General features: G+C 40.9%; 2 protein-coding genes across 4 annotated transcripts in view; one reads left to right on the top strand and one right to left on the bottom strand.

Moving 5' to 3' along the window:
* The window catches only part of LOC113009142 (uncharacterized), a 303928-nt gene that overhangs the window by 212097 nt on the left and 70479 nt on the right, over positions 1-21352 (top strand). The gene's annotated exons all lie outside the window — the stretch shown is intronic.
* The window catches only part of usp15 (ubiquitin specific peptidase 15), a 28686-nt gene continuing 12177 nt past the window's right edge, over positions 4844-21352 (bottom strand). For 2 of the 3 annotated variants that reach the window (XM_026146575.2, XM_026146576.2), the window contains 15 exons: positions 17318-17465; positions 16991-17164; positions 15205-15363; positions 14843-15067; positions 14649-14732; positions 13698-13792; positions 13302-13490; positions 13066-13184; positions 12662-12943; positions 12418-12488; positions 11005-11120; positions 10769-10918; positions 9860-9963; positions 9192-9280; positions 4844-7470 (listed from right to left, as the gene is read on the bottom strand). In XM_026146575.2, the coding sequence (XP_026002360.2) occupies positions 7141-7470; positions 9192-9280; positions 9860-9963; positions 10769-10918; positions 11005-11120; positions 12418-12488; positions 12662-12943; positions 13066-13184; positions 13302-13490; positions 13698-13792; positions 14649-14732; positions 14843-15067; positions 15205-15363; positions 16991-17164; positions 17318-17465 (2335 nt within the window). In that variant the 3' untranslated portion in view covers positions 4844-7140. Of the gene's footprint in view, positions 7471-9191; positions 9281-9859; positions 9964-10768; positions 10919-11004; positions 11121-12417; positions 12489-12661; positions 12944-13065; positions 13185-13301; positions 13491-13697; positions 13793-14648; positions 14733-14842; positions 15068-15204; positions 15364-16990; positions 17165-17317; positions 17466-17721; positions 18380-21352 lie in introns of those variants that run through there. The other variant, XM_026146578.2, reaches the window with a different exon arrangement.

Here is a 21352-nt window from a genome sequence, read left to right as displayed (position 1 = left end):
TGTGAACAGAATCGATAGTTTTCCAAACCTTTGCACTCTCAGTTCAAATTAATCTCAACGAGCAAGAAACAAAAGAGAGTCCAGAGGAGCTAATCAGTGTTGTTGCTGTTTATATTCCCTTGGTTCTGCTTGTGGGAGAAACTAACAAACACGGTCAACTGGACACTAAAGGACTAGTTTGGCTCTGAGAGCAGACAGCGGAGGGATTCATTAGAGGAAATACAGACTACTCACTGAATGTCAAACATTTTGCCGGAAACGCTAAACAAGATGAGACATTTTTGTTTTATTTATTTATTTTTACAGCGAACCGTAAGTGCAATGATTGTGCACAATCATTCAGACACAATTCATAATGTTGATGAGGTAAATATGGGTAAAGGCCATTAGAACAAACTGATTTCCTGTGTGACCACAAAGGAAATGTGGGAAAAAAATGGATGAATGACCTCACTATTCATATACTGGTAAGTGGTTTATTTAATACTGTCACCATTGGCAATGTTTGATGACTGCCTAAGTGAAAAAAGTGAAAACAAATGGCACACATCAGCTTCATTCTAAACTAATTTACAATGCATGTCACTAGGTGACCCTTTAAAATACATAAAAATCCTTTCATTCGTTAAAAAAAAATTAAAGAAAATATATTCTTTTTAAAGTTCTCTCATACATGTACTGTCACAGGGATGGATGTGCATATAAAACAGGGCTAACAATTTATTTAATGAACTCTGCCTATGTACAGATAATTGTTCATCTCTAGCTCTCGTACACAGTGTGTATTTTGTCCTATCTCACTCCCAACACCACAAGCTGATGAATGCAGACGGCTGCCAGAGGTTTCTTCCTGTCAAGTGGGAGTTCCTTTCCACTGTCACCAAGTGCTTGCTGTTAAGGGATCGTTTGATTGATGGTTTTCTATGTATTATTTTAGGGTCTTTACCTTACAATATAGAGCACCTTGAAGAGACTGCTATTGTGATTTTATGCTATGTGACTAAAACTGAATTGAACTGAATCCTTGTCAGGCAGAGTGCTCTTAACACTTGGTTTCATTTTTCTTTGTTGGCCATCCCTCTGTGTCAGTTTAAGCAGACATCCACAATAAGCCCCACCCACCTGCTATTTAACCTTCTGTTTATAGGGGCAGCCAATCAAAAAACTGGGTTTCAATAGTTTCAACCATTTCACACAGTGAATGAACAGGTAAGGTCAAATAAAGGGGGTTCCAAACAGCTAGCCCCTAAAAATAATTTTCACACAGCTCCCTAAATACTGTTTCACAGTTCAAACATTGAGTTCAAGCACTACACCAATTTCAAAGCATGCATCAGTCAGATGTGTTTAAAACTCACTCCCCTTATTTTTTGCCAACTTGTGCATAATTCCTCCCATGGAACTGAGGACAGCCTGCTCTTCACAGCACACATTCTGATTTGCCACAATAGGAAATGTCGATGATGTGTGTTGATGACAGCTGCACTTGAAGGTTGTCCTGCTTTAGTGAATGCTCCTTAATTGTAGACATGGGCGGACTGATCCAAATAGCCACAGTATCGATACCAACACTGGTATCGGTGGATTAGATTGATACTATTTTTCTATCCTCTAAGTTTAGTATGTAGCCCAATTCATTAAATTACTTTTTTGGCAATAATAAAAGAAAATACCTCAAACGCACACTATGAAAATTCTTTGCGTTGACTGTCACATCCATTTTATTTAGCGCCTACAGCACATTTAAACAGAAGCTGCCCCCCCCCCCAAAAAAAAAAATGTTTTAAAATACATGAAGAGCAGAAATACATTTTATTTGAGAGCGCCTTTTTAAAACCCAAGGTCACCTTACAAAGAGAAGAAAGATATAAATAAAACAGTAGATTATTATAAAATACAAAAAATAAACAATTTTTTTTTTTTTAAAGTAAGATCTGTATTAAAGCGAGCAAGCCAGTTTAAACAAGTATGCTTTAAGCTGTGACTTAAATAAGGGAAGGGAATCTATATTTCTTATGACTGGAGGAAGTGAATTCCAGAGCAGAGGAGCAGTGCGACTGAACACTCTGTTCCCCATAGTGACAAGACGAGCAGAAAGAACAAGATGAATGGCAGATGAAGATCTGAGAGAGCAGGAAGCAGTGGTAATATGAAGCAGATCGCACAGATAAGGAGGGGCAAGGTTATGGATGCACTTAAATGTGAGAACTAAAATTTTAAAGTTTATCCTAGCTTCTATGGGCAACCAGTGAAGCTGATGAAGAATTGGGGTTATATGTTCTCTTAAGGGAGTACGAGTATCAGCACTGGTATCGGCAAAATTGGCCCTATATCTACTTTGCATTGGAGCTATAACACAATTTATAATATGGTACAGCACTAGCTTACCATAAATGCTTGCTAAGACACTTAATGGGACTGGCATCTTTAATTCCATCTTTGCTTTAACACCCCACCCCCGTGAGAAATAAGAATGTTTAAGCAGAACATTAATTATAACAAGATTTGGAATCAGATATACACAAATGCACGTGATGCAAGCTTTGGAAAAAATACTTTATTTCAAGAAATGTTAACATTTATATCACACACAAGTATTTGAATTTTCTTGAAAGCATGCGTTTTCTTTTTCTTTATTCCATCACTTCTTTTTCTGAACGATGTAAAGTGGGGTTTAGGCTTTTATGTCGATCCGGTTGGCTCCCTCGTTGCAAGTCACCAGCGCCGGCAAGGCAGTAGATTGCGCAGTCATCTCCGCAAGGGGTAATATGACAACCCGACCAACAGCACAAACTACTACCTCAGCCAGAACTTGGCACCAGGGATGCGCTTTTCTGTGGAAAATCTCTTGGTTCCAGATTTAATCAGACTATCAGTTTTATTGGTGTCCCCGTGCGTAAAAGCGCACGGAAAATGGCGCACGCCTAAAACGGGGCCGCAATAAAGCGAGACAAAACCCCACCCATAGTAGGAAAGGAGGGGAAAAAAACACCTCCCGTACATTTCCCATATCTCCTGCACACACGCTCTCCTCGGTTGACCTCGGTGGTAAGAAAAAGAGCAAATAGAGAGGGGAAAATGTGGCAGGTAAGGGCGGCGAAGCGCGTGGAGTGGCACGGTGCCATTCATGTTTAAAAAAAAAAAAAAAAAAAAAAGGAGAGAGAGCGAGAGAGAAACACGAAATTCTGCTTTTAAATCTTGTTTTAATTAGAACGATATGGGTGACTGCACGCTATATAAAAACATATTCAGGCACAAATCACCACAAACTACGATACTAACCATTTACCCCCGAAAATATATATTTTTTTAGCTCTGAGAGCAACACATTTTTTTTGGGGGGGGGGGTATTTGAAAGAAAGAGATTACCTAAAAGTGAGAACACTTCCTGTAATTCTGTTTAAATTTTTACCTTGCCGGACTTGTTGGATCTGAGAAAACGCAAACGATCCACGGGCTCTTCACGCGGACCTTCATCTTGCAGCCGAATTGCAGCAGGCTGCATTAGAGCCTATTGTTGTCTGCTTCGGTCTCCGCGCCGTGAGCACAAAGTTGTCCAGCCATCACATCCGCGCGGTTTAAAGGGCAGAAAGCCGTACGAATCCAAACAGGAGACCCGCTTTGCTCTAACCTTTCTGCCTCCGACAGCACGTCAGGTAGTGTGCGCGTCCCCTCCCCCCAACTAAAAAAAATCAAATAAAATGAGTGGATGTGGCGGAGCGCCGTGGATAAAATTCGCGGGGAACGTCAGGACGGGTGTAGCCACGACCAGAGATTGGAGAAAACGCAGAGGTCCACCTCTGACTGCTTTACCAAACACCAGCAGGAGAGGGCACACTGGCAGAGGGCGCCACCAGCTGGTAAAACACAGACGAAGGCGTTTTTAAAGATGTGCCGGACTGTAGCCGTCGTCTATTAAAAATGTGAAGTGCCAGAAAAATGAAAACTTTATGCTCGTGAGAGAGATTTCAGACTATCCATCCCTGTCATTCATAGCCTCCTTTAATGTCAGCGCGTTCTAACGTCCAATCTTAACAAGCAAAGCACGTTTCTCTTTGGGTTTCTCTTTTCTCTGACGGAGTGAGGCGCTTTGCTCACAGCCGATCCTCCTCCTCTCTCCTATTGGTCAGAAGGACGAGCCTCTTCTCGGTAGAACCGCCTTCGCTGTAAGCGGCCGGATAACCCGGAGGAACCGGGGAGAACACAGTGTTCCTGCTCACAGATCATACTAGGAGATGGAGAGCAAAGGATCAAACAAAGGGAAGCATGACAGCCTTCCTTTATATGGCTCATAGCGATGTTCACCTTCTTTAGGGAACGCCAGTGAGATCACTTACTGCTGGGATGTGAGCCGAGCATGCTTTCCTGACCATAGATGTTAAAGGCGACCTGTTGTGCTAATATTCAGATTCATATTTTTATTCTACCAGAGCAGCTTTCAATGCTGCACATTTTTAAAATGCCATTTTTTTTTATCCAAAGCGTAGCAGCATTGCATTAATTATAATTTCAAAATGTATTTAGAAAACCCAAAGTAGGAAAAAGCGATGTGTTTAGAGGAGTTGGATTGTGTTTGTGATACACATTTACATCTCTATGTAAAATATCTATATAAATGTAAATTCTAAACAGAATGTGTACCAATCACAGTATTGAATAAATAAACCTGTTATTTTATACATTTCAGTCCAGAATCTGAAGTATCTGGTAATTTGACAACTATGTTACACAAAGGATACAAACAGATTTGTATTTTATTATTGTTCTTATTTATAAAATAATACAGTCAAAGATGTGGGGCAGCTATGGAAGCTGGTCAAGAAAGTGAACCACCAGGCCGAAGCACAGGAAGCTTTACACAACTTTATTGAAGATTGTGTATAAATACACATGCACATTTCAAATGTAAACCCAAGTGAACTCAAGTGCAGCCAAACCTGGTAACTCCCCACCCCCACCCTCACCCCATACATCATCATGCAAGGATGTCTGGATTATCTTTACAAAAAAAGTCCCAAAACAGAATCATCCTTTGTTTAAAAAATATTCCCTCCCTGACGAGAGCACAGGCAAGACTCTGCAAACTAGTGTGTATGTGTGGACTCGAGCCACGTTACCCCCGACATTTCACGTCTTGCCAAGGTTTTAAATATATTGTTTATTATTAAATGCTTACATATAAATAAATAAATTTTATCAAATGTGCACTCACAGAGTGAACTCTTATGTACAGTATTGTATAAGCCTATAGTAGCAATCACATCTCACTCAGGATGGGGTGAGTTGCCCAAAAAGCAAGGCAGCACTGAGGCGGTAAAGCCACCTGAAGTCGAAGCACAGAGATGCTCTTAAAGGCATGTTACACATCTAATATTCTGAGGCAACAACAGATCCGCTAATGCTGTTTACAATGGAAAGAGCAGGTAGAAAAGAAAACATCGCACTCCACCATGGAGAATAGAGTTTTACCGCGAGTTACGTCGATGGAGGAATATCCTGCCAACGATGTGCCACAAAATATTTTCACTGTATCATGATCCCGAGAAGCTGAAAGGCCTTTTAGGCACACTCACCCCAAAATGTTTTTTTGTTTTTGTTTTTTTAAGTTTTGTCTCCCTCTCTCCTCCTCAAAGCTCAGGACCACAAAAAAGGGACACATTCAGCTAATACCCATGAAATTCATACAGGTAATATAAAATGCAAAGAACACCCATTTCCATCACCTTTCAAACTCGAAAGGGCCATGGGGAGAAGTGAAAGAAAGAAAGGATGACTTAAAAGGCATCAGTCACATACATGTGGTCTGGTTCATTCAGCATACATTCTGGCCCTCTTGTGGGTTAAAAGAAACTGGTGTGACGTGGCTGGGAGATATCAAGCAAGTAACATGGACATTCATAGACGAGTGCTCGCATAATATCGAGAGATGGTGTGACGGCCGTGTGCAAAGAAAAGGCGACTGGTCTGAGATTAAGAGTTAAGGCCGAGGCGATTCAAACAGGAGACAATGAAATCACCGATGTCCCTAATCTCAAAGTGCCTAAAATCTTAAGAACGTAGCCACAATAAAGCTTTAAATACCATCTAATGAAGTACAACTTCAGGAGCGGGTGAAGAGGAGTAAAGAATCTCTGCTAACTCCTTAAACACCACTTCACTACATATAGGTTTGACTTCCGGATATAAACTTCTAAAAGAGCATTTCCTAATATTTAAAATATGGAGAGATGCAGTGTGCTTTCTTTGTAAAGTTAGCCACGCAATATCTCAGTCCTGCTTTACTGAAGAATTATAAACAGAGAGGACTATAGACAGAGCAAAAGCAGGATCTTAAGTTCTCCAAGGCTCATGCCAGTATGTTAATCATGTGTAAAAATCTAAGATCGCAGCAGCATGACAGAGCTAGCTCGGCTGGATGGCTATTTAAAAAAAGAAAAAAACCCACACAGCAACGACTGTCAGTTCTCAACATTATTTCTTAGTGTAGTGGCGTCTCAGCACTGGCTTTCTAAAGGCAGCTTCCTAAGCTCTGTATGTGAGAAAACTCTGACACAAAGTTGCAGTATGTCTGGCATCGATACATTTAAAATTAAAAAAAAAAAAGGAAAGAAAAGCGGGGCGGATGGTTGGTGATTGTGCAAGTTCAAAAATGTTTCAGCGCATCATGAAAACTCGGTACAATTCAGTGTTTAAAATATTTACAAAATCTAAACGATGATGCTAAAATGATATGCCAAAAATGCATTCCTCTTAAAGATATGTACTTTAAAAAAATAATAAAACTGAGATTCAAAGCTGTAAAAAAAAACAAAAAAAAAACAAAGATCCCGGCTGTTTAGTGACTCTTCTCAGAGAGCAAGTGAGCAAATTCTAAACAAACGAACGTGGCCACACACGCACACACACACACAAACACACACAGTGATCCAACCACAGAGGAGGGCCCTGATTTCTTAGAGTTGCGTACCCCTGTAGCCCCCTGACCCAACAGCTGATGTCTCCGCAGTGGTTCTTCCTGTCGAGCAGCTAAGTCCGAGCCGCTGGGTGGGACCAGTGGCGCCCGCTGTCACGCCGTGTGTCCGTATGGCTTTGGATGGAAAGATCCCATTCTCTCTATATATATTCATGTCCTCGTTTCCCTCAGTTGGTTTTCATGGCGACGTCTCGATTGGGCGGCTGTTCCGCTGCCTCCTCTTCCTCCTCGTCTTCCTGCTCTTCGTCGTTCTTCCTGCACTGGTTCTCATTAGGGTCCTCGTCGTCGCTTTGAACAGCGGCGGCAGCGGCAGCAGACAAGCCTCCCTGAGCGGACAAGGCGATTTTTCTCTCCCTCCTCTCCTCGCCCTCCTCATCCTCCCCTTCCTCTTCTTCATCTTCCTCCTCCTCTTCCTCCTCCTCTCGGTCGAGAGCAAAGTAGCCGGTGCCTTTCACTGTGTCCTGGCGCTGGTAGAACAGCACATAGGCTGCTTTGGACTACAGAGAGAGACGGAAACAAAACAGGAAAGAGCGTCACTCAGCTACACTGACATGATGGAGTCAGGCTCACCTTAGAAAACTGACTTTTACCAACTTTTCCATTTTGTTTTCCTTTGAGAAACAATGAGAAATGTAGTCACTAAAGATATTTTATAAACTGGAAAAGCGGGCTGTATAAATATTCACTAGACCACCAAATCTCTTTTCAATGGAAGCATCCAGGTCTAAAAAAATGAAGATAATGCTTAGTGCAGATAAATGCAGTTCCCTTTAATGACCACTTGAGGCTCACTTGAACAGCAGGTCACAGTCCTTACAGACTAGTATAAAACTGCTTTTGTCTCTGCATCATCACAGCTGTACAGGGTCTGGATTTCTTTCCTTTAACGGGATTCGCCATTTTACGTTGTACTAATTCATATAGTTTCCATTATTAAGTGTGTGCTTTGAATACATGTAACCATCTGCTGTGCCACATCTTTATCAGTGTGGCCGTGTTTTACATGTTCAATATTTTTAATTTAATAATATGGCCAACAACGTGGCATGCACATGCACTTAGCGGCACTAGCAGATGCCTGAGAAGTAATTTTATTCTGTAGCTGTCGCATGTAGCTGTGTGAACACTCGTGCAGTTTGTCAAATGAACATGCCAAACAGCCTTGGCTAATAAGTTAACACAATCACCACTGACCATGGTCAAATGTGTCTGCAGAACAGTAGTCCACAAATCAGCAGACAACAGCAATCTTTCATATAAACCCATGGTATTAATCTGTTACTGAAAGTAGTCCCTAATATTACATTCAGTCCTTTTAAAAAACACAAAACAAAACACAACAACAATTAGAACAACTGTACATTCTCGATGTTTTTAATGAGCGGCTGGGGATGCAGAAGCTGACAGACTAATACACTGTTAGCTTTGGTTTTTGTATAGATTATGTCTCATCTCTTTAAATCCCATCAACTCAGATTAGGATACATACAGTATTCATGCTTGCAACATCATCACTACTGGAGATGTTATTTCCTGGAACATAACATCTCCAACAGTTGGCCATCAAACATGAATTTAAAAGCAAAATGAAGTCCTGCTGTAAAGAAATCCTCTGCTGAAACGTATATACTTTGTTAAAATGTATGAAGCCATTACCCATTTTCAAAAATTGTTTACAGAAAGAGCTGGTCTCCTCTGGGGTGGCTCGCTAAATCTCTTCCAGAACATCTGAAGTTCAGTTTGCCTCCAAGATGTGAAAGCCTTTATAAACGCTCTCTATGCACGAAAACATCTCCGTCAGGGTTTACCTGTCTGGCTTCAATCATCCTCCCCACCACAGAACAGAGAGCTCTCTGTACCACACACCCACACTTACTTTTTGGGAAATCTCAGCACAGTTGTCATGATGCATGCTCAATCATCCAGGTAAGTAAATCCCAAAAGGTTGATTCTGTTCATCTGGACGTAGCATTTCAGTGGGAGAAACCACTGAAAATGTTACGTCCAGATGAACAGAATCAACCTTTTGGGGTCTCAGAACAGTTGGATGCCTTGGAGAACTCAGGCTGTGTGGCAACTACATAACTCATCCTCATTACAGTGCACATACGTGCATTACTCTGATGACATAATTATTTTTTTTTGCCCAGCAAGTCTGCCTTTAATAAAAATGCAGTAGGACCTGCTGTCTGTGGCTTTTACAAATGAGGACACTCACCACTATTTGATCTTCGCTGGCAGGAGACACGCTGCTGTCATCAAAGTTGTACCACTTTCCATCGTCTTTGTTTTTAGCATAACCAGTATCTGAAAAGTAACAAACACAAGATTAAAAGACAGGAAAACACAGCAATTAGAGCAGAAATTACTCAATGATTAATCATCTAGTCATTCAAAAGGAAATTTGTAAGAGTTTATGCACCAAATTGAAGCTTTGATTTGAAGAGTAGAAACGTGGCAATGCCAAAAACTGTGTGGGAGACGTATCGATTTTAACAAAAAGAGCCCAGATACACAAGTTACCGCTCTGATTACATTTATTTTTCTGTTGGAAATCCTGTAGTCATGAAAATTTCCATTAGTTAGAGCCCCGTTTCACCATGTTTCCCTTTCTGTGTGTCATTTTATATACTCCCACTGCTTGGCTCTTATGTTATAAAGCAATTTGCGACTTCTAACAGCATTACTAACTAATAAAAGACATTCTACAGTTTACAGATTCACAACAAGCCAGATTTAAACTGTCTGGTTACTCAGAGGCCACAATAACATTCTTCTTTCTACCAGTGACCTTTCATGGGGTTGAAATTAAATCCGGGAACATTATAAATCCTAATTAAAAAAAAAAAAAAAAAAGATACATGATTGCATGAGTTTGAGTCTTACAGTGGCCCCCTCCCATCCCACCATAGTGGTTGGACACAGCAATGAGGTCGTAGCGACAGGGCCCGGCATTGGGGTTGATCAGGAATTCAGACATGTCCAGATCTCTGGGAACAAACACGAAAAAGCCGTCATTGCACACGTTCAGCGTGGTGTGTTTGTGATGAAGGTAGAAACATGTAGCATGTACAGTGTTGTAAATCAGGATCAGACCCTGCATTTCTTCTTACCCTTTTCCCATATTTATCACACCGACATGTTTCAGACCAACATTAAAATCTGACTGATTTAAATATGCAAAAAAAGCATCTAAAAACAAAATATTGAAAATAATTTGAAGGGTTTTTTGGAAAGTTCATAAAATATGACTTATTTAAATTTTCAGATACCAATTTTCACATCTTGTGTATTATAGCGATCACAATATAATACTCACAAATCAAAGTGTAGCAAAATTTATTCAGAAAAACAACAAATTAAACATTTAAATTATGCGCTTTAATAACTGAAAGCTGAAGCGTCAAAAGACAAACTCACAATTCACCTGTTTGCCTTACAGCAGAAATACACACAACTTGTGTCAACACTGATGTCCTTGAGCACATGCCATGTTTGTCCTACCTTTTTGGGAAACAATCATTTGCTGTTGGGTTTTTTCCTCCCTCAAAAAAAAAAATACTTTGAGTTGACTACAAAACATTACGGTACATAAAAAAAAAATTATGCAGCAACCCCAATCATCTATCACACAACAACAAAGCAGCTTGTCATTAACTCATCAAGGGTATATTGTTAGTGTGCACATACACACACTGTAGATTTTGAAAAGAATGAGCAGGACATACACTGGATAAACTGCTAAAAAGGCAGTGCCCTGTGAATGTGTGTGCGTGTGTGTGTGTGTGTGTCTACCTGAGCGGGAAGTCAACAAGTGAGTCCAGTTTATCCCTCATGTAGCGACTGTATGAGAAGCGTTTAAGATGGACCACCAGCACTGGTGGCAGAGACCACAGGTCCAGCTTCTTTGTGGCCTGCTGGTGCTGCTTACAGTTGGGACAGTACCTGTGAGAAGATACATCACCTTTTAGGTGCTGTAACCAGCCAGACGTCAACAACTAGTGTTTTGAATTGTTTTCACTGCTTCTCACCAAGGGTCCTCTGCCCCCAGTTTTTCCTTTGTGGTGAACAGTTCGATGCAGTCCTTCAGCTTGAAGAAAGCCTTTTTTTGAGGTTTGTACTCCATGCTCTCGTGCTTGTCACAGTCCTGCTCCCAGAGACACGAGCATATAGTTGTTAGAGTAAAACAGTTCTGAATTAGTTGTCTGAAATGACATGAATTAAAATCTGTGGCAAAAGAGAACATTTAACTTTGAAAGAAGCCGTTTAAAAGTACAGTTAGAGATAAGTGTTGTCAAGACCTCAACTGTTAATCTCAACAGTACTGCTTAAGGTACTTCAACTATAATATTAATTAATATTATAATAGGTTTTAAGAGAAAAACCAAAAAGAATTAATGTACATGTAATATAAATTAAACTGTTATAAACACTGTTTCACACCATTATCTAATAATCCTAATCATCATAATCCTAAAACACATTACAATTACATAGCACAATTACAACAACAAAAACAACAACTTGTAAATCTGTAGACTCTTGGTTGCATCACATATGTGGAGCAACTAGAGATGAACTGCAAGCTAGGCTGTCAAAAGCTGTGCAAACTTAAGACACATTGGTTATGTTTGAACCCTTACATGAAAGTGCCATCACAGACTGGTGAAGTGTCCTTTCTACTATCATTACTAGTAGTATAGGTTAACTCCATACAGACAATAAGACTCTTTCTGGCAGTGAAAACAGTTTGGTTTCAGTTTGTAGTCCAAGTTCTTTAGACAGGAGCATATAAGGAGGGCTTGATTGGATGTAGGGAAACAGTAAGTAAATGCAGAATCAGAGCTTGAATGTACCCAAATGCAACCTGAAAAGCAAATAAAATAAATAAATAAAATCTGCATTTAAAAACATTAACTAGTGAACAGGAGAGAAAGGTTTGGACCAGGTGTTCACCAGTTACACTGTGAGCCCCAAAACACTGGTTTTCCAGATTGATTTTGGAGTAACAAGTAGAAAATAGACCATTTCCATTTCTCCAGTAGCAAGAGCAGAAATGATGGCGCTGGAGCTTGTCCATACCATTACATAATTACCGTTAAATAAATTTAGCCCTGGCACTGTTTAATACAAAGTTATCGTAGCCATCCCTACTCAGTTCCTTTCCCTCAGATTAAAATGCGTGGAGTAAGAGGTAATATTTACAGATTACTTTAACACTTAGATGCACTTATTCACGGCATCATCTAGTGAGTAGATCTAGAGTTTCAAACCTGTGGGCTCTTGATTAGAAGACATTTGGAATAGTCACCTCGGTTTCCTGCTGCTCTTCTCTGTGCAGTTATCACAACATGATTATGTTCCACACTGCTCAGCGTCTTGCTGCACTACAACAGTTACACGGTGAAAACAGACAATGTCGCAGCTCCCGACATCAGTTTTACCTCAACAACAGTCTCGTCAAAATACTTCTTCTTGATTTCTGGTTCCCAGTCCAAGGAGAGATAAGAGCGGTCTGTAAAAAGATGGGCAGAACGTAAATATGCTGTAATATTTACAGCAGTTAAAATGACTTCAATTATTGATTAATGCTGTGATTACATGATCGAGGAAAACCAAAAAAAAAACTACTTTTCTATTTGCCATTGCAATGATGCTAAAACAAAAACAGTAAAACCCGCTTCCTACCACTAAGTCGGAGGTGTCCCTCGTCAAAGCGGATCTGCCTGGTGTCCTCCTTGATGAGTGAGAAGTCAGTTTTTCCCATGTTATTGAACTGGAATGTAAAAAGTCTCTTCCTGCTGTGTCCGGACGTCTGCTGGCCTTTGGTGGAATTCTGTGGGCCGACCACACCGTTCTCAAGCTCATTGTCCCCACCGACAGAGTCCTCCGACTGGCTGTTGTCGTTTTCAGAGGGCAGCTCCTGATCCTGGCTGGACTCGTCGTCCTGCTCATCGGTCTCCATCTCACCTGAAAGACGGCAGTAGAGCTTTTAACAGCAAACACTAAGCAGCACACTTTTTAAAAAAATAAAAAAAAAAGGCATTTCAAAAGGTCAGAACTTTACAAGAAAACTGTGTTGGTGCACTTACTCGGTGACCCCTCCTCCAACAGTCCATTAGTGGCATTACCATTAACAGTGTGTTGTTTAGATGGCTGTGTCTCTTCACAGTCGTCCTCTTCTTCCTCTACAGAAGATCGCACAAACCGACTGCAAACACAAAACCACTTTTTATTCCAAGCACAAGTTTTTGTTTTTATTTTCTATTTCTAAACGACACAGCGTTGATTATCTGCAAAAAGAGCCTGTCGATTTTTGCTGACTTACCAGAGGCGCTGGAGCAGCATGTTGTAGAGCTTGTCTTCACTGAGGGTTCTGGGGACAGCGATGAGGAAGGGTTGTCCAAACAGCGGCGTGCTCGTGTGGTTATATCCTGACTGCTTGTACTTTTCTCTCAAGTGCACTGGGATCACTACGTGGTCTGTGTCCTCCACTCTGTTCACCGCCACCTCAAAGCTGCAGAGAGACATGTGGTGAATCCTTTAGAGTCACGCTGGTTAAGCAAGATGTCGACAAACCAATGAAAAGTGAAACTCAGCATCCTAGCGTAAAAAAAACAAAACAAAAAACCTACGTTTTTGAAAATGGCACATGCCTGCAGTTTGTTATATCTACATAATCTGCAGACGTGTTGTCTGTCAGCTGCTCATATCTGACACTCACACATAAATATCATCTCTCTCCATAATGCTGCTGAGGTTTTCATTGGTGGCGAAGATCCGGTGGAAACGGTGGTTATAGATGTCAGTTACAATCATCTGAAGGATAAGAGACGGGAGAGTCAGTGCTGAGAATCCTAATTATGGCCAGCAATTAAATTAATCTGCCAACACATCTTAAAAAGCCATTTAGTAGATTGGTAAGACGAGCTTAAGATGACGGGCAACATAACTTCAAATCATGAGAAAAAACTTTTTAGAACTTAATTAACCAGCCTGTATTTGAAATGATCTTTTTCATAGTTTAAATTCTTTCATAGTCCTCTCAACCTCTGCAAAAAAAAAAAAAAAAAAAAAAAAGCACCTTTCTTTTGTATCTGCACTGCAGGAACTAGGGATACTTCCAAAGACCTGTTTCTGGGGTTTGTTTTACTAGTACTTCAGGATGGCGCAGGCTTTGAGTGACAGTAGGATACACTGCTGTAAACGCAACCCGGATCTGAAAGACCAGGCTTAATTAAGCCTATATGGAGGAAATACAATGTGATTTTTGACTCATTTTGACTCATTTCCCTTGCGTGTTATCTCACTTTGTGACCTTGACGAACCACACAGAGAGAAGTCATGTAGAGAAAAAAATGAATAACCTAAAACAGACCTACAAGAAAATAAACGACCACACTGATTAGTGTGGCAGCTTTGCTATTCTGTCTGTGCAACATGTAGTGTAACAGCATAATAGCAGGTTCATACATATTGAATTCCAGTTCCCTTGGTCTCAAGTTATCCTTTGTGTCCCTGTTCCTCACCTCTCCCTTTATCTGAAAAATATGCAACATTTCCCCTCACTAGCTTCTGTAGCTCAGAGGACAACGTCTATTAAAAAGTAGATGTCAGCATTACAACATGATAACAGAGGCAGGATTCCTGCGCAGGCTGATGCTAAATATTCTACCTTTTCAGCAGGCACGCCTGACAGGTTGGACAGGGAGGTACACAAGTCAGAAATGTAGCCCACTTTCGGCACAGTTAGTTTGTACTGAGGGGAAAAAAAACAAAAACATGATTACTGCCTGCTGTTCATACATGAAATGGCATGATACTGCTTACAGTAGTCATTTTTTTTCCTCTCTGTGCTCAGCTTGTTACCTGTGTGGGTTTGGCCAGAGGGTCCAGTCTGACTAAATAAACTTCTAGTGTCCGTTCCTTCTTCATGGGCAGTGGCAGGGTCAAGTAGCAGAAAGGATCAAAGGTCACAGAGACCTTCGAGCACACAGGACACACCAGAGTCGACTTGAAAAGACCGTGGAAGATGTCCACAATAATGGAGTCATTTCTCTTAATGTGGTTCTCCCACGCCTCCTCTGCCACAACCTGGCATAAAAAACAAAAACAAAAAACAGGTATACACAAAAATTTAATAAAATGTAACTAAATAAATAAAATAAATCATTTTTTTCTTTTTTTCTTTTTTTACTTTTATCAATCCATTCATGAGCCGCTGGTCTCACCTTATCAGGCCGACCATTTGCATCCTTGAGCTGAATGTAGGGCTTCTTTCTGATGCGGTTCAAGTCCTCATGTAGGCCATCCAAAAGGAAAGCCAGAAGCTCATGAGAGTCCTGCTGCTGGTAGCCCGAGAACTGGGGAGCAAAGCGGCCCACCTGTGTCTGGATGAGTGGGGAGGGGAGAAAAAAAACAAACATACTTTTTGGAAAAAACACATGGGTAGAGGAGCAAAATCAAGTCGGCCTCATCATAATACATCACACTGAGTAACCGGTTTCTTTCAAAATAATATAAGATGTCCATGTTCTCTATTCTGTAGCCCATAGGTCTTAAACTGAAATGGTTTTAACCTTTATACGCTCAGCAATAAGATTAAGACTAGCTGTTGCAATTAGCTAATAAAAATATGAAAAAGGCATAGTTAAAAACACCAATATTTTATCACTATTAAATCAACATTCCCAGAAGCAATTTCAAATACCTTTAACTTCATACAAAGTGCTGTTTCTATTTTGCTTGTAGATTAATTACTTCATCTGAGTGAGAAAAATCTAGTCTGTTTTGGGCCTGAACAAGTGCATTAAAGTCAGGGTTAGTGTATATGAGGTCTAAATGTGACTAACTGAGGAGCTGTACCTGGATGTTAAACTTTGTCAAATTTCAATTTCGATAAACTTCAATTCAAAGAGAACTTACATCTTTGAGCATGTCTCCTTATCTGTAGAAAGTCTGCGACTCTGATGAAGTTATTAAAACTGTTTATACTAGAAAACTATTTTAATTAACAACAACATGGTTCATTTTCAGCACTGGCTTACACGACAGCTCCTGGTGTTTAACACAATGCAGAAGTACCACTTTCAATCACTTTAACTTAAATCTGACATTTGTCCTTGTCAAATTTCGACAGTGAACAAATCCCTCCCTGTCTGTCTCTTTCACTGAGTGCACTGCTGCCAGCTCAAAGTCTTTCGTTATCTCACTTACAAACATAATAACTCGCTTGTGTTGCAGCTCTCATCCAGAGCCAAGGAGAAAAACTCAAAATTGTCTGCTGTGATTTCAACTGAAGTTCAAGGTTTCCTACAAAGTCTTTGATCCATCTTGTCACAATTCACCTGGAAAGGGGCACATTCTCAAATACTTCTTTTTCTCAGAGGGTACATCAACTCAATTGTTTGTTCCCACTCTGCATTACTCAAATTCTTGTATTTCTCAATCCAAATTGCAGTAAATAAATGAATGTTGTTTAAAATTCTTCACTCTGGATCAATATTTTTAATTGTTAGTTGACAGCTTCCAGGCTAGCAAACTCAAATCTTTCATAGACATTGATCAATATTCACATTTGCTTACTTGCACCATCAAAATTTCAGGATAAACACACTCACCTTAATAAAACACTCAAATTAAAGTGCAAGTGACAAATTTTCATTTCCCACAAACTACAAAAACAAAAAAACAACAACAACAAACACAAAATAAGCTATTCTCTTATGGGGAATATTTGGTGGCTAAAAGAGAGAAAAATGATTTTTTTAACTATGTTTTAATGTCCCATCGACCTCACAGGGCCTACCAATGGACTGGATGTGGCCGGCGGCCATACAATGTCCATGTCTGTTTATGCATTTCATTGGGGAGTGCCATCATGAGATTATTAGCTCCTACAGATTGATGCAAGCCTTCATCTGTCCAACATCGATCAAAAATAGTTTTTTAACACATGTGAAGATTCAAAGATGAAGGTTCCTTCACACATTTAATATATTTTTTCCAAGGAATTACCTTGAAAGGCCTCGGGGTGACGTAGCTGTATTTGCCTGACCACAGCTGTTTAATAAGCTCCGCGTAGGCTTTGGCAATCTCCCCCTTCATGCCCAGTGGATTGTCCTCATTCAGCTCATCTGTGTACTTGTCTTTGAGGAAGTACTCCGTCAGCGGAGGGGTATTGCTTAAACACTAAAACGCAAAAACAGGAGAGAAAAATATCTTTCAAATTAACTGGATTTTTTATTTTTTATTTTTTGAAGTTTTCTCTGTAGAATTTTGAGTAAACATTGGCGTGCTAATTAGCATAGTTCCAGACTCTAAAGAGCTCCATGAAAAGATTACCTGCACAGCAGAGTTCATGAAACAGGTGTTGCCCAGGTTTGAGAGTCCACACAAGCCTGAGCGCTCGCTCTGCCTGCTCTGGTCCGAGTAGTCATAACTGTTGCTGTAAGGGTGGTAGGATGGTAGACTATAGCTCGAATTCTTCACACTGTACAATCAACATACAGACATTGAGAGATTAAACAGGGTCGTTTGTGGAAAGTCATGAACACTGATGAACAGAGAAATCTAATACTAACAGACAACATCTACACTAAATCAAATTAAAGTTTTTAACAAACAACAAAACTTTACAAAGACTAGAAGGTACACAGCTTCACTATTTCATCCCCTCTCTTTACAGCTTCCTAGACAATTATTAAGAGCCTTAAGATAGGCCTGCCCAGCTGCAGCAATCAGCAGACCTCTGGGAGCTCGATAAAGCAGCGTTGGCCGTTTCTGGCTCCCACTGGTCAAGGGAAACTGCTGCGATGGCGGTGGAGGCAGTTGCCTCGCAGTTCAACACTCGGTGGTCCACCCTCCTGCCATCCAGCTCCACCGCCTCAGGCCTCAGGCACCACCAGCAACACAGGAGCATGACATCTCAGCCCCACCCCGGCCCTTGATGGCCTGCATGTCCGCACGAAACTAGACAGCCAGCAGCTTCGATGGGGTTTTCTTGGGTCCCTTGTATGAAAAGTTTGGGTATCTGAGATCAGAAAGGACGGTCCGGCTCCAGTTTTGACTGTTGAGTCTTAGTCTTAACTCAGCTCAAGCCAATCCAGCTCCAGAAGCAGTTTGAATAGTCCAGGTGAAGTTTAGGCCTGAATCTGATTCCAAGTCCAGCACAGGCCAACCTTTAAAACTGTACAATTCAATGCACACGAAAGCACACATTCTGGTCTGTCTTAGAGTTAACTGGTCAGCTCCCCTCTCCTCATTTCTCCCAGTCTTCTTGTTCGGGCTCAATCGCCTGTCATCTCGTTATCCTCTCTGCTTCAATTCGTTTCCCCCCCCGTCCTATGCCGTCCTGTCCTCTGCTCCTCCCTCTGGCCTGCCTGCTGCTCTCTGCTGCTCTACGGCTACCAGCAGATATTTATAGCAGCAGCAACAGCAGCAGCAGCAGCAAGGATGCTCAAGACTGCTGCTGCTGGAGGTAGAGGTGCACAGAGAAAGAGGGAGGGCGGGAGAAGCAAAGAGAATGGGGGGGAGGGGCGGACAGTACAAGGGGGGAGAGGATGACAGAAGAGAAATGAGATGGGGATGGAGGAAGCAGCTGATCCACTGCATCCAGCTGAGGCTGCAGTATTCACAGGACCAACTCACATTTACAGAGAGGAGTCGAGACATACATACAAAGACACATTAACACAATCATGCCAGCACGTAATTTATCCCATTTTCTCACACTAGCATGCATATATCACTGTTCTCACTTTACTCTGCACACTAGCACAAATTCCTGCTCTTTTTTTCCTTCTTTTGCTGGTAAAACACAACCTCTGACACTCTGGACTAAGTAAATCACACTTTGACACACCCTTCTTTCATCCTCTTTAATATGTCATGGCTGTCTCCATGAGAGGTTTGAAAGGGGATGATCTAAATAAATAAACTCCAACCCAGAGAAAGAAGTGGTTTTTTAATCATCAGGGGCAGTATGTGTGTACAGGCAGGCGATGAGAAGGTGAGAAGTGGGAACAGATGAAACGTATTCTGAAGGTCACTCAGACTGCAGAACATGTGCATCGCAATGAGCTCGGAGGAAAGGAGAGGTAAAGGGATCAAAAGACACAGAGGGAGAGAGTGAGTGTGTGAGAGGAGCAGAGACTGGCTGCCAGAATCAGGGGACGCTACCTCGCAGGACGGTGACACTTAATGCAGTTGCAGAGCATCACTTGCTGAGGCTAAACCGACCAGGCCGAAACCACAGAATCAAAAAGACAAGGGTTATGTAATATGGGAACACTTCATATGAAAGGGGAAAAATTAATTAAAAAAAAAAAAAATCCCTATGTATAATTCAGAGAGAAAAAAAATGACAGCGCTGCTACCAGAGTGAATCAGGGACAGGAGAGCTGCTGAGAGTAAAGATCCAATTTCCCCAAGTCACCCACTCTGTGCATTCAACAATCCATCGACTGTGCAGAAAAAGATGCATCGGCTGTGGCAAAAATGTGCAACTATGCTTCAAGTACAAGTCAGACGTGCGAGCTGAAAAAATGTCTGAGAAAGTATTTTATGATTGTGATACTTTTACGAATTCAAAGAAAGGCTCAGTTGATTTTAACACCTTCATTCTTTGTCAATATTGATTTTTAAGGTGGCCAAGCCTGTGACTACCATTTCTGCATTTCAACAGTACTGAGAAATGTGATGCACAATGTCTATTATCTACCACGCGCAGGCACACACACACACACACACACACTCCAGCATGCAGTAAATCACACGCATTACATGAAGGGAGGGAACAGTGAACAGTGTCCACTGGACAGCAAAGGCAGTAAGCTCCACCCACAGAGTGTATGTGTATCTTTTGGACATGGCTGAGAGAGCCTCTGGGTCAAACAATACACAACAAACAATATATTTAGGCAAGAGTTCAATATTCTCAACACGTAGGCTAGCAGTAGAGCTGCATGACTGGGCATAAACTGAATTTCTTTTTGGAGAGTAATGCATTCACTTGTTAACCAAGTTGCATTTTACACTGGGACACAAAGAAAACAAGACTATAATTTTCCATTGTGTCAAAAGCACAGAAACTGCTTTCTGTTAAACTGCCGTCACAGATTGCAGAGCATTACACAAAAAAAAAAAAAAAAAAAAAGCCTTAAGAGGGCAGTATATGCTGGAATTTAAATTTAGGGTACAAGGCTAGTCTAAATGTAAGAAACTGCTCTGTTTGGCTAACATTAGCACAGCTAATCATTCAGTTACAGGTTGGCTTGAATGGGTATGACAAGACAATGCTCCTGGCATGTGGAGGGTGGAGTGCTAATTATTCTACAGCCACCAGGCAGTAGTACCCTGTAGCTGTAGCATAATCAGCTTAACATAGTAGTATTTCTGGCGCCATTTCCCAGGTTAGCTACAATGGCATTGCAAGCTGACTTATGTTATTTATTTATTTTGATTTTTTTTTTAACTAAATGCAGAAAGGAAGATCCAAAGTTATGAAAAAGCAGATTCCACCCAAATTCAATTGCCTGATGAGTCAGACAGTTTTTGGCAACTGCGGTCTATGCTTCAGGAAATGAAGACTGATGAAATGAGCAGTCATGTCAGTTTTAGCAAACAAATGCAAAGATTCTGTCCAAGTCTCTGTGAAGTTTGTGGATATGGGCATAGTTTTAATAAGAGGCCACATGCAGACTCCCCTCAGGACTATCAGCCACAAAGAGGCTGCAGGTATTAGAAAGACATTTAAATTAGGAAGTCTAGTCTGCATTACAGATTTATAAATCTTATCAATCACTGAACCCTAGAGTCAGTTATTCCTACTGGAAACTTTATGGTCTTGTACATTATGTGGGAACAGGAGAAAAATCCTCTGACATTACCAGCTAATCTACTAGGAACATGAACTTGAAAGTAACTGACTGACAGCATGCTGTCGTGTTGTATTTAAACAAATGTTCAAGGTTTAAGTTTTTAATTTTCCTGAAAGACATATTTAGATGTAGTCTGGTGTTAAATCAAATAACATACAGAAGCAAAACCTCGTGGAATGTTGCTAGATGAAATAACCACCACATTAGCCCAAATCATGCAACCACAGCTAGCCAGTGCTATCATCAATTGGAAAATAGATTTGCAAATTTGAGTAATATAATCAGAAGCTGAGTAAGGCACCCAGAGGCTTTGTTGTTAATAGAAAGAGAGTCTACTGTCACTGAAGAAATTCTAAGAGATCAGTCCAACGCAAGCGCCCTTCCCCCCTCTTTTCTATCAGCTCTTACAGCTGAAAATGCATCATCAGGAGATTTAGAACACCCAAATTACAACCAGAGATAGACCTGTACAAAACAGAGTTAGATGAATTTCATAGTG

The sequence above is a fragment of the Astatotilapia calliptera genome, chromosome 17 (genome assembly GCF_964374335.1).
Source record: "Astatotilapia calliptera chromosome 17, fAstCal68.1, whole genome shotgun sequence".
Classification (NCBI taxonomy): domain Eukaryota; kingdom Metazoa; phylum Chordata; class Actinopteri; order Cichliformes; family Cichlidae; genus Astatotilapia; species Astatotilapia calliptera.
The sequence above is the reverse complement of the archived record's forward strand: the minus strand, read 5'-3'. Positions and strand labels throughout refer to the sequence as shown.